At 32.9% G+C, this 13,659-nt stretch overlaps 1 protein-coding gene and 2 non-coding genes across 3 annotated transcripts; all 3 read right to left on the reverse strand.

Annotated features, from left to right (window-relative positions):
• Window positions 1-3,645: 3,645 nt before the first annotated feature.
• On the reverse strand, window positions 3,646-6,876 carry LOC124831334 (rRNA 2'-O-methyltransferase fibrillarin 2-like). The gene is made up of 7 exons (XM_047305291.2): window positions 6,762-6,876; window positions 5,968-6,278; window positions 5,791-5,886; window positions 5,616-5,693; window positions 5,363-5,539; window positions 4,246-4,314; window positions 3,646-3,987 (listed from the first exon to the last, which is right to left on the reverse strand). The coding sequence occupies exons 1-7, from the start codon at window positions 6,775-6,777 to the stop codon at window positions 3,808-3,810; spliced, it is 927 nt and encodes a 308-aa protein (XP_047161247.1). The 5' UTR covers window positions 6,778-6,876; the 3' UTR covers window positions 3,646-3,807.
• On the reverse strand, window positions 4,618-4,688 carry LOC124831371 (small nucleolar RNA snoR60). The gene has a single exon (XR_007028259.1). It is a non-coding gene; the product is annotated as a small nucleolar RNA snoR60 (small nucleolar RNA).
• Window positions 5,031-5,101, reverse strand: LOC124831378 (small nucleolar RNA snoR60). The gene has a single exon (XR_007028261.1). It is a non-coding gene; the product is annotated as a small nucleolar RNA snoR60 (small nucleolar RNA).
• Window positions 6,877-13,659: the final 6,783 nt, after the last annotated feature.

The raw sequence follows: 13,659 nt of genomic DNA on the forward strand, positions 1-13,659 counted from the left end.
GCAAACCCAGTCCTAGTTGCATGTGTTGTTCACCATTCTCCAAATGAGTGGTTCTAAGAGTGTTTTGGTTGTCACTTGGTGTAGTTGGAATTGTCAAGCATTGACGGTAGAAGAACCTATAGTGGTGAAATTGTATTCTGTCTCTGGAAACGTTCGGTCACGCTGAGAGGTAAGGGAAGCTTATTAATTTAATTTGTATGTTACTTGTATTGCATGAACGATCGTTGAATTGACTGAATTAATATGATATATGATGGTTGCTATGTTTGGATTGTATGAAATATGAAAATTTCTATGATATGGTTGTATGAAATTACGAAGATATATGGTGAGAATTGAATTGAGACAAATGATTTCCAAGTATAAATTTCCCCTATGAAAGAGTACGTTTGTCACTGAATGGTCCTTGACCATTCGGGTTTTTCTAGTAAACTTGGTTAGAATTGGATTCTTTCATTTGGGAAGAATCCTAGTTGAGGACGAGCGTCTTCGTTTCGAAATACTGTGCATGAGCGTTTGACCAAGCATAGTTGGTTCTTGGTTTTCGGTTATAAACTTAAGTATAGATATATGTATTTGTATATTTTCGTTTATTCTTAAACACTACTCCAATAGTATCTTATTATATTTATCAAGCTTTCTAATATAAGTTTAGTAGTGCTCGGTCTTACACCAAGCGCTCTTACTGAGTAGTGCTCGGTCTTACACCAAGCGCTCATTCTCTTTCCTATAATATATCTTGATGAAAATAGCATTCGTCCAACCTCAATAGAGTTTTTCTCTACCGTGTTCGGTCATTTACTGGCATTCGGTTTTCTTGATGATTAAACTCAAATAAGTTAGGTATTTATAAGCGCTTGGTTTCTTCATGTGAATTCTTCTAAGTATTATTTCTAGGATGTCTTGAAGTGTTTGCATCCATTGGTTCCGGCATAGAGTCTTAGTACTTGGCATGGTCTTTTCAGTGTTCGGTTGGAGCTCTCAAAAGTCAGTTCATCTAATTGGCTCACTTTGTAAGTAATGTTCGTTGTAGTCATTCCTGTGATATATGATTGTACTCGGTTTCTTTCTCAACCCGAAAGTAACCCTCTCTGTCTTAATCTATTCTGGAACTGGAGACCTTTCAGTCTCACTCCAAGTGTTCGGTCTCGTTAAAAGTTAAAGTTTAACGTTCGGTTTTTTGTACCCTTAGTGATCTTTGAACGAATGGTTTAATTTAGATGGTTATTAATGAAAGATGAAGATAATATGATATGGATGAAATGTTTGGATTATGGACGAGCGTTCCTGGGAGGAATGACTCATGAATGTATATTGGATTTGGTAAAGTATGAATGTGGGCATGCTAAGCTGGCGGTTCATCCTGATGTTCTGTGATTACTCGTCCTCGCGTAGAGGAGGGTAAGTCATGTGTGGGAACGACAGGAGGTCCTAGTCCTTATGGTTAATTTGGACAGATAGGACTAACCTCGGGTGGCAGCTGTTGAGCGTATCCCAGTTACTATATCACCCGGGTGCACGAACGTCGTAGCTACACAAATCTCATACAGTTCGGACAGTCAGTCTAGTATTAGGCTTTGTATGAACGAATGATAAAAATTTATCTTGTTTGGTTGATTGTGTGAAATATATGTTTATACATGAATTAAATTATATAAGTTTACCCTGTGTTTCCTGTCTTGTCTGTTTTGTACGTTCGGTTGTCCTTCTGTTGCAATGATCATCCGTGTGGATGTAAGCAGAAGGAGACGAGCTGCTGGAAGAGGCGCTGGAGGAAGATAACTTAGTAGAAGTAGAAGTTAAGACCGAACAGTAGGACGTTCGGTCAGTAGTGTAGTCTAATAGTAAGGTGATCGCTCGATCACCTTATCCCTTTGTTTTGAAAGACCGTTCGGTATGGGCTTTTGTAACTGTTCGGTCAAAATGATTTTTCCCTTGTACAGTTTTAGCTGTAGTTCTTTCTCTAAGGTCGTTCGGCCATAAGCATACTCGTCTTTTATTATAAGACTGATCTGTATTATTATTCAATGTTTTTATTTTATCATATAGTTTTAGAATGTATTTTTAGGATGTTACAAAATACATATTACATAAATATAATATAAATATGAATTAAGATTTATTACCTACGTTAAGAATATATTACATAAATTTAAATTCATATAACGTTAAGAATATAAAAATAAGAAGCAAATATTGAATTTAAGAAGTAAAGTCATAAAAATTGCATGAACGAATATATTACCTATAAAAAAAGAAGTGATCAATGTAATATCATGCCATTAAAAATTGATCATATTATATAAGAATAATAATTTAATATTAATATGAATTTTATTTAAAGTTAAATTAATATAACGTTAAGAATATAAAAATTAATATCATATTACATAAATAAATATAAGTTTAAATTAAAATTTATATAACATTAATTTAAAAAACTGTGTCATAAATATAAAAATTAAACCCTATTAACAATAAAAATAGGAATAGGTTTGAAGAAAAAAAGGCATATAATAATTAAAACACATTAAAAAATAAATCGTAATTGAAATTTCGCATGATGGGTATTGAATCAATCAGATGAAGAAACACTCTTTCCGGTTCAAACGATATTAATATTAATATGAATTTAAATTTAAAGTTAAAATGATATACCGTTAATCATATAAAAGTAAGAAATAATATTAAATGAGTTTAAATATGAATTCAAATTTAAATTTGGTTTGCAATACAAGTTTATTAATTTAAAATTATAATAAAAAAGTAACAAAAATCCATTAAGCGTGATTTAAGATGACCATGTTGTAAAAATAGGAATAACTGTGAAGAATAAAAAACACAGCAATTCGTTTTAATAAAGGGAAAAAAATAACTTTAAAATGTAGATTATTCCATTTGGTGTTAACAATCTTATAACTATGTCAACCCATATAAAATCAGCCAACAATTGTTTAAAAAAGCAACAATTTTTCAGAAAAATCACATTAAATAATAACACAAATGTTAAAGTGGACAAAAAAAATAGATTTTTATGCCATTTTATGCCACAATAGTGAGTGTTCTTCTGTGATGTTTTTATTGACACAAAAATATACACAAAATCACCGACCAATGCATGTTAAAAACAAAAGAAATTTGAAAAATGAAACAAGATAGCAAGGTAATCCAAAATAAAAAATGTGTAAAAAACCATACACATCAAACACATGTATCAATACAAACTCCAAAAATACATTGATTAATCAATCAATGCTGCATAATAAAAGAACGAAGAATAATAGAAAGGTTGACAACACAACATGAAAAAAATAACAGAAAGGTTAAAATAAATAATTTACATAAAAAGGAACACGGTGAGTTCAAAATAAAGTAAAACAGCTGAGAAAGAACATACAACAAATGTATAAAACAGATAAAAAAAATTGCCTGTGAAAACCCTAATGTCCAAAAAAATTAAAGATCTATTAAACGAAAGAAAATGAAAAATAGAGGAAAATAAACAAATGGAAATCAAATCCATACAACAAAAATGAACAATAAAAAAAATATGAACCATAAACAGAAAAGGAGAGCGACAGAGAGAGAGTGAACAATAAAAACAAAAGGTGGGATAAGAGGAGGAAAGTGAAGTTAGAAAAGAGATACTAATGTGTCGGCAGACAACTTGAATATTAATTAACTATTAAAGGTACAAAGTTTTGGTCAAAATAGAGCTGTTTGAAGACAGACTTTTAAGACAATTAACAAAAGTCTCATGAAATGAGATTTGGTACACGCCTGGTGGCTAATCTGACTAAGCAAAATCTACGCTGCAGTGTCTTTTTTCTTCTTAGGCAATCTGTATCCACCAACAACACAAGCATGGTCCCTCTCAAATGGTTCGAGGGTGACTTGCTCGAATGGCTTGAATTGATCAGCCTTCAACTTGTTCACTTCGCTTTCAAACACTGCCTCCGCAGGAACTGTTGAGTCTATGCAGTTAGCCTAACAAACCAATGAGGATGATTTAGCAAGTGACCACCATTCACACACAAAATAACCATTAACAGTCATTCACCAAACAACAACGATAAACAACGTCCAAGAGGATGATCCCCTTTACTCATACACAAGTTTCTTATGTTACGTGATATAAAAGACCCATGTTAAAAAAACAGCATCAGTAAGTGGGAACCTTCGATCACCCTTTTTCACAGGTTCTCCACATTGACCAGACTACAGGATATAGTGAAAGAATCATACCTTGATTGAAATAACAAAATGACCTCCCGCTTTGAGATAATATGATGCATTGAGCCCCAAAATCCTTGCCTGCAATGGTAAAAAAAAAAATACATAACAAGGCTGAAATATAAACTAACTAAAAGTTTCGTACTATTAAGTGAGCTTTAATCTCCCATTTCTACTAGCAAAAGGTTAAAAAATAAAGAATCCAAAAATTAAAATCAGAAGAAAAGTAAACTGTAAAATGTATAAGCTGGAACTCATTCATCGAAATATTTAAATGTAAAAAGCATTCCTTAATACAGAATGGGGAAAATGCAAAAAAAATGTCAGTGGAACGCTGTTCATTAAAAAAGAAAAAAAAAAACATATTTAAAAGACAAATTGAAGTGCATCAGAAACTCGGGTTTGCATCATTCATGATGTCTTGAAGGGGAATCCGAGTTACTCGTCATGTGCACATGTTAACTCTTATGAACAAATGACATGACAAATGAGTAATACACAATATCAAACTCAATAATAAAACTAAAATTAAAGAAAAATCCCGGACCTAATTATTCAAAACCGGTACACAAACAAGCATAATAAAATTAAAACCAATGAGACAGCCAATATTAAAAAAAAAACAAAGTTCTTTACAACAATATTAAAACACTGAAATCAATGTGCATCAGAAACCCGGACCTAATTATTCAAAACCGGTACACAAACAAGCATAATAAAATAAAAACCAATGAGACAGCCAATATTAAAAAAAACAAAGTTCTTTATACAACAATATTAAAACACTGAAATCAATGTGCATCAGAAACCCGGTTCTGCATCAACAAAGATGTCTTGAAGGGGAATCCGAGTAACTTGTCAGAAGCACTGATTGTTCCAATTGGAAAGACTATTCAAATAAAATTTTAATACAGGAAGAAAATAGTAAGATAACAAAATGTAAAGGTGTAGAAACAAGAAAAATATACACACGCAAAGCTAGTGTTTGCCAACCAAACAGAAGAGTGAATGAATTGAAAGCAATAAACAAATCACATGGCACAAGGATTGAAGTAAATCACAGTTTTGCAAAACTAGTAAGGTGAGGCAGAAGACACTCTCAAGAATGATTAAGGTATTTAAACCACACCTGATCAGGCTGGGCAACATCAGAAAATATGACATCAACCATACCAACTAACATCCTGTACTTAGCGGGATGTCTGGCATCTTCAATAATGGGTATAACATTAGTACGCTTCTTTGCCATATTGACCAAATCACGTCCACTTCTATGAGAAAATTCAACTGCATAGACAACTCCTGTCTGTATACAAAGAATATAATCAGCCCTTCTATTTTTTTCCACAAAACTAATATTGTGTAATTCAGAATACACTTACTGGGCCAACAATGTCAGAAACGTGAGAAACAGTTGTGCCAGAAGCAGCTCCTAAGTAAAGGACTCTGGCACCAGGTTTCTTTTCAAGGTACAACGCAAAAGATAAGAAAAATGTTAGAATAGTGAATAAAAGGAAATAATAAAATCAGTGTAAAGGTAACGAATAAAAATCTTACGATCCATATGTTATCAACTCCACCAAGGATGGCAGCAGCCAACTTCGACCGGAAAGGGTTCCAAATTCTGTACTCGTCTTTGGAACCATCTTCGTTCTGATAATGTAAATTACGTTGGAACCTTCATCTACTAAATCAAAAACAGACAGGGAGCGGGAGATTGAGAAAGAAAATAACCTGAACAGTGACTCTTTTCTCATTGTAAACAGCTTCACCAGGAACAAGATTCTTAGTGACAAGAGCGTCTTCCTTACCCTTGGCAATAAAAATACCCTCATGTCTATGTGGTTGAACCACGACCTTGCTCCCTCCCTTCATTCCACCACGGCCACCACCTCTACCTCCTCCACGTCCACCACCCCTGCCTCCTCCTCTCCCACCACCTCTAGCTTTAAATGGCGTACCCCTGTCTCCTCCTCTTCCACCACCGCCCCTTCCTCTACCTCTGTCACCCCTACCACCCCTGAAACCTCCACCACCACCACGACCTGCACAAATTTAAACAAAAAGAAAGCTGTTACCACTACTACATTCTTCTATCATAAAAACGAAATCACTGAAAATTACAAACAAAATCAAAAGCATGCAGAGGAGTGGGTGCAAAAAAATCTGTCACCGAAGACCATTTCATAAAATTCTAATGTCATAATCATAATTTTCTTACCAACAACAGAAAAATTATCACAAGCCGAAAAACTTCATTGAAGAGTAAGGAAGCAGAGGAGTAAATATTATCATTCGGGATGTCCGTTAAATAAAGTTCAAATATAAAATATATGAACAACAACCATATTTCCTCCATCAACAAAATGAAAAATTATCGAACACCGAAAAAATCATCAAATTACAAGGAATCTGCAAGCAATGACCATATAAAGTTTCAATGTGAAGTGCATAAACTACACAGTTTGAATGCCCAGAAGAAAAAAAAATATTTTTTGGTAAGAAATGCATAAAAGGTGTATTATCACCTCTGGGAGGAGCCATCTTGGAGAGCAGAGGTTGCGAAGGGCTACAGGTGAAGTGGAAATCGAATAGCTGAAAGTTGATAGTTAGGGTTTAAGAAATAGGGTTTTGAATTTATATAGGACAAATAGCGGAGCACCACCTTAACCCTAGCGGGTCACAATCACACCCAGATTATCCGGCCCATTTTCTATACACTCCCCACTTTTTAATGGGATTAGCCCAATCTTCCTTTAGTGATCTTTCATTTCATTTTTAGGAAATAAAAAATATATGCTTTAATTTTATAAATTTTTCATTAATTATTTTAGTTCATAATCTCAAATGTCACCGTGACACAAATCACTATGTGATAAATGATCACGATAAAATGTGATTTTAATATTTGAAAAATGTACTTTTATTTTTTTATTGACGAGTTTTGAATTCTCATTTCATAGTTTTTCTAGAAAAAGTTATTCTATTTGATATATAAAGTTTGGTGGATTTAAATGATTATTATAAGAGATTTATAAAAGGATTCTTGTGACACATTCAATTTAAAAAGATTATGAGAGGAGTGTTGCTTCTTCCTACACCTTACCTGATTTACCTTACACTTCCCAATTGATAGTTTTGTCTTTTATTTAATAAAATTTGAAAAAATATAATGATGGTTTAATAATTTTTCAACCACCAACAACCCTTAACTTTGTACTATTGTACTATAACTCTAACTTCTTGCATGCACACCATCTCATTTCTCCATTGTTAACCATTAATTATAAGCTTGTCATGTACCCCCATCTCATTTTGTCACGGTTTCATTTCTTCCTTCCTTGTTTCATTGCGTTTTATTTGTGAGAGGTTATATTGTAAGGATACATTGGGGGTGATCGTGGTAGTCGTGTTGTGATGGTTCATGGAAGAAAAAGGTGCTGGAAGAGATTCGGGCGTTTCGAGAGTCTTTCACGAGGTTAATACAAAGAGAAATGCACATTAGCACCCTTAACCGGCGTTGGAAGATCGGTTTAAGATGCATCAGAGTTTGAACACCGGTTTTTGTAGTGTTGTAGTTGGAAGTTCGACTTGTTTTATGTTTTATATATATTATGCTTTTTTTTTATTTGTTTACTATTTTTATATTTATTTATTTAAATTGCATTATTTATCATCATATTTATTTTTATTATTTTGTTGGTTTAAATCATCGGATAATCCTCGTATTTGTTGGAGAATCTCAAGTGGATCATCTAGTTTTCAACTGTCTCAATTGGGTTGATGGTGACATGTTTATGCTAATGTGCATTATTTTATTATGTGAAATTTTTATTTAAACTAAAGAATTATGACATGGCAAAATTTAATTGGTTTATGTTAAAATAATAGATTATGGATTGAAAAAGGGTAAGGGAAAGAGTGAATTGAAAAGGGAATTAAGGATTTTGAATTCGAAGACCATTAACCACCGCGCGTTCTTCATCCAATCAGGTCATGGGCCTCGCCGTCGGTCGCAGTCGGAGCTTCGTTGATCGCCAATCTTTTATTTCATACTTTCTATAACTTTTGCATCTATCCTCTGTCCCAAGTATTCTGCTCAAATAACTAGCAGCTAGAATCGTTCTTCAAACATCATGATTCTTGAATTTAAACCTAAAAAAATATAAAAAAAGTCTCCCAATGGACAATAGGCCAATCTTGTACTTTAGAGCAAATTGCTTTTAATTTGAGAAGCAAATCAGCAAAGATTGATGCCATTAGATTGAAGATTTCATGTAAATTCAGTTTGCACTTAGTGAAACCTTCTTTGTAGGCATGTTTATTGCAAGATGGAAGTTGAGATATTGAAGGACTCGTACAAGCACCTTTAGAGAAGACTTGAATCATATTAATCATGGAAACAGAAGAATGAGCACAAATAAATCCCTTTGTTGTAAATGAATTGCATTGAAGATAATGTTATCTGCATAAATCTAGGACATTCAGAAGGCATTGTTGTTGGGGGATATGTATGCATTAAGTATTATTTGAAGTAAACTTGTGAAGTAACTCTTTTAACTTCTTATTAATAAGATGATTATAGCCTTTGGGGAATAAATTCTTTATTTAAAAAATAATGTTATTGTATCATTAAAAAAAAATATATTATTAACTACTTTAAAAGTCACCACTAAACATAGTTTACTATTTTTAGTCACTTGTAAAAGATCTGTCTCGACTATTGAGCACAATCATGGTGTTTATTCATGGATGAATTTAAATTCTTATTTTCTTTTAAAAACAGGGAGAAGGGGGGAGCATAGAGCTATACAAGTGTGACTAATTTATCTCTTTGCTAGATATTACTGTAGATGTTTTACTCCTGAAAGAACCCACTTGATTGAATACAATTTGAAAGTCAATTTGCTCTTGATCACGGTGTTTATTAGTTGATCACTTTGGGATCAATTTCATTCTTCATAGAACATGTAGAACAAGATGAGAGGCCTGCCAACTTTCAGGATTCGACCCTCTATCCACCGGAGCTTTATAGTGTCTGATGAACATTGCCAATTAATGATATACCAAAAACTGTTTTCTGAAGAGCATATATAAAAGTTGAAGCTAGAAATCTTGCATATGCCAAACGTACATATGTGTGGTGTTGGAACTGATTGCCCACTTCAGACATAGCTTTTCACAAAATTGCATATCTCTCTCTCATCCTCGATGGTCCCATCAGTAACGAGAAAAATAACAGGGACCAAATCAGTTGATTTCTCAAGTAAAAGACAAATATATCAAAACATATCAACCTCATATCCTTACGGTTAACATCACAAGCACTGATTTGCAAATCCTTGGTTTATCATCAATAAATGCATAATCACAATAAACTCAGGCACGACGATGAAGAACAGAACGAGTCGAGGAGTGATTGGCGCCGGCTAAGCTCTGACCGCGACCTAGGGTCGGCGACGAGACCCATGGCCTGATTGGATGAAGAACGAGTGGTGGTTAATGGTTTTCGAATTCCAAATTCCTAATTCCTAAACCCTAAACCCTTTTCAATTCCTAATATATTATTTTAACATAAACCAATTAAATTTTGTCACGGCATAATCTTTTAATTTAAATAAAAATTCCACATAATCAAATAATGCATATAAACATAAACACATTAGCATTTGTTAACACCGTTTATGAAAACTTATCGGACATGGCTTAATTGACTTAATTTTTTATTTATTTTATAAGATTTTTCTATTCATATAATATGTTAAATGTTGTTTTTTAAATTTAGTTTTATGTTGTTTTAGTTTTATGCTTTTATTCAGGTGTTTTAGTTTTATGCTGTTTTTTATTTCGTTATATATTTTTATAATAAATATGTTTAAAATGTTTTGTCTTTAAATTATAATATGTTAATGTTTTATGTCATTATTTAAATTGTAATAATTTTTGTTTTATTTTATTTATTAGGTGATTTTTATGTGTTATTCTTTTTCAGTTATGATTTTTTAAATATTCTGTTGTCATTATTAACTGTATCATGATTTTTTATATATATTATATTGTTTTAATTGTGTTATGATTTTTTATATATATTATACTATTTCCTTTGTTTTTATATATATTATACATATTAATGAAGTTTTATTTATTTTTGAGTAATTTTTTATTAAGTATTTAGTTTAATATATTTTATGTTATTTTGTATTTATTATATACATTTTGTTATGTGTTAACTTTTTAACTTTTGATTTAATTTAAAATATTTTATGTTATTTATGATGTATTAGTTAATTAATTAGGTGTTATTTTTTAACTAGTAGTTAATATTTTGTTAATAACTTCACAACACGCATAAACACACGCAGGGGGCTCATGAGCTTCAACGACACTAGTAATGACATGCTCTACATACCCCAACCAATTTAGATCAATTGCAGGAATGTCTAGTATCGAAAGACTTTCAGGCGACCGTGGTATGATCTGCTGAAAATCGAACTGATGCAACACGCGTTCAGGCAAATGTCGATGAATCATGTCGCCTATTCGGATCCATCCCGAAATCATATATTTGGTCATGAATAGGCAAGTACGTCCATGCGAAATGTATGGATGCCAAATGACCGCATCATAAGTGAGGGCATCTAGATATGTCCGCCCCTCCGTCAAACTCCAAACATACCTCAAAGGTAGGTATCGTGAAGCCCATGGATCGAGGTCTATGTACCTCCCTAACACTTGCCTCCTTCCCATGCTAGGAAGGGGCTTATATATCCAACTCTACAAAAAATATTACTTAAATTGTTTTATTCATTCCTAAAACATATTAAAATAAATTTATAAAACTAAAAGGTACCTGTAGAAGAGTGGAATATTCAACTATCAGCCTGACCTTAGTGAAACTAGCATCTCTTAGCTGCTCATAAGTATGTGTCAATGTTGCTGCTCCCCAAGCATATCTCGCATAAGCATTCAAGTCTCGCAAGAGAAGAAGGTACGAAACTCGAATTAGAGTGTCACTTTTATTCGTAAAAATTGTGCATCCAAGCAGATGCAGCAGTAGGCCCGAGCAGCGCACTCCCAAAGCTCCTGCTCAATGCGCTCCTGGTAGACCTCTCAGAGCCAGCTCAGCCTAACTTTTGGACCGCATGACTATTTCATCTCAATTATAGCTTTCGCGCGATCCACGCCAAGCAGTTCCATAATAAGAGATTGAGCCTCCTCATACTTTAACTCCTTGACCTCACAAAATTGACCCATGATGGGTAGGAGGAGCAGATTAAGGACGTTATCTAATGTGACGCTCATCTTACCTACCAGGAGGTTGAAAGTATTCGTCTCCAGGTGTCACCTCTCTACAAGGGCAACGATCGATCCATGATCGACATACTCATATGATAGGTTCACTAAGAAACTCAACCCCGACATGGAGATACAAGGCTCAATAGTCTCATGGTACATTCTAAAATGTTTTAGTTTTTTTCCATGGGAGATCACCTTCATCTCCCTTCGATCCTACGTAAAAACACAAAATTATATAACAAAAATAAATTAACAATTAACATTTAGGTTGATGACTAACCTAGCCTTGCCATATGGCAAATGCAACATGCTGGGGATAATAGGTCAACAAGGAGGTGTCATGTGGACCTCCTGGGCATCCACCATCTTCATCTTCATCTTCTTCCTAACCAACATCCTGTTGCCGAACATCCTCCTCCTCCTCATAATCATCCTTAACATACCCCTGTTGTATATACTCATCCTGCTCCTAATGCTCATGCTCATGAATGACGTCCACACGATATTCTTCTACGCGTCTTCTACGAGCAGATGTCGTAGGTCATCTCCTTTCATTATGTGATGAAGATGAAGGCTCACCACGAGAAGATGATGCACCTCTAGTTCAAACCTTTTATATTAACCAATTATATGCAAATTAAATTATATTATATCTATGGTTTATAATAACAAACAAATAAAAAAAACATATAATTACATAATAAATATTGAAACAAATAATAATTTAAAAAAATATTAATAATAATTAGTTAATAAATAATACTTAAATAACTACAAATTATAACAACAACATTAACAATTAAAAAATAAATTAAGAAACAAAAATAATAAGTCAAAAATTAAAATTTAAGAATAATAAATATTATTTAAATAAATAAATAATTTCAAAAACATTACATATTAACAAACAAATATAAATTTCAAATTAATTACATTATAAATAATATTTAAATAAATATCAAATATAATAAAAATTAAAAAAAGTTTAAAAAAACCACAAAAACACAAAAAAGTAAATTTAAATTAATAAACAAATCAAAAACTAAAAAAAAATACAACAAATAATTAAATTATAATTCATATTGAAAATAAAATATCAATAAATAATAATGGTTTCAAAAAATTAACAAACAAATTTAAATTTCGAAATTAAGAAAAATTAATTACATTAAAAATAAAATTTAAATTAATATCAAATATAAAAATAAAATACAAATTACAAAATATTAACCACAAAATATTTAATAATTAAATAAACTAATACAAAAAATATATAAAAAACAAATCAAATTTAAAAATAATTAAATATAATAAAGCAAATAAAACGGAAAAGCTTTACCACAATTCTAATTGCGGCGCTGTATGAACCACACTTCCAAGTACGACTAGCTCTCAACCGCACTTCCAAGTGCGGAGAGCTGTGCAACCATTCTTCCAATGTCGGCGTGCTCTCAACCAGTGCAGTCAAGGCATCGACCTTCGTCCCATCCAACCTAGAAATGCATCCCATCCGACCCAGAAATCTCAACACATACAAATAATACACACAAACAACACATACAAACAAATATCAACACATATAATCTTTTCGATCATACAAAGCTTAAGGAAAGAACAACCAACATGGACGCCCAAGCTAAGAAGAACCACCACTACAAAACGCTCACCACGATACCAGAACGACGTCCATCGAGGAGAGGTCTGTGCGCGGCAACAAGTAAAGTGACGGAGGAGGGGAGACAACAAGTAAAGTTAGGGAGGAGGGGAGGAGGGGAGAATGAGAGGAGCATTGCACGCGAGAATATGGAGGAAAGGGGGTGTAGGGTTTTAGAACGTGAAATGCGACAGAGGAGTAAGGGGTGAGTACTTGCTTTTAACGGTTGAATGACTCAATTAAAAGTAAAAGCACTAAAAAGATTCTTTGTGGTTATGTGCTTCTGACAGGGACACAATTGGAATAATAGAAAAATAGGAAGATGCATGGTGAGACTAGTGAGGTGTAGAGATAAACAGTCTCGTGAGAGTTTTCAAAAATTCAAAATGAGATTGACCGTGTTGGTTATCTAATTAAGTTTTCTTTTAGATTTATTATGATGTTTCATATATATATATATATATAATTAGTGAAAG

Source organism: Vigna umbellata, chromosome 1 (genome assembly GCF_029865625.1).
Source record: "Vigna umbellata cultivar VRB3 chromosome 1, Vumbellata_1.0, whole genome shotgun sequence".
NCBI classification, from domain to species: Eukaryota; Viridiplantae; Streptophyta; class Magnoliopsida; order Fabales; family Fabaceae; genus Vigna; species Vigna umbellata.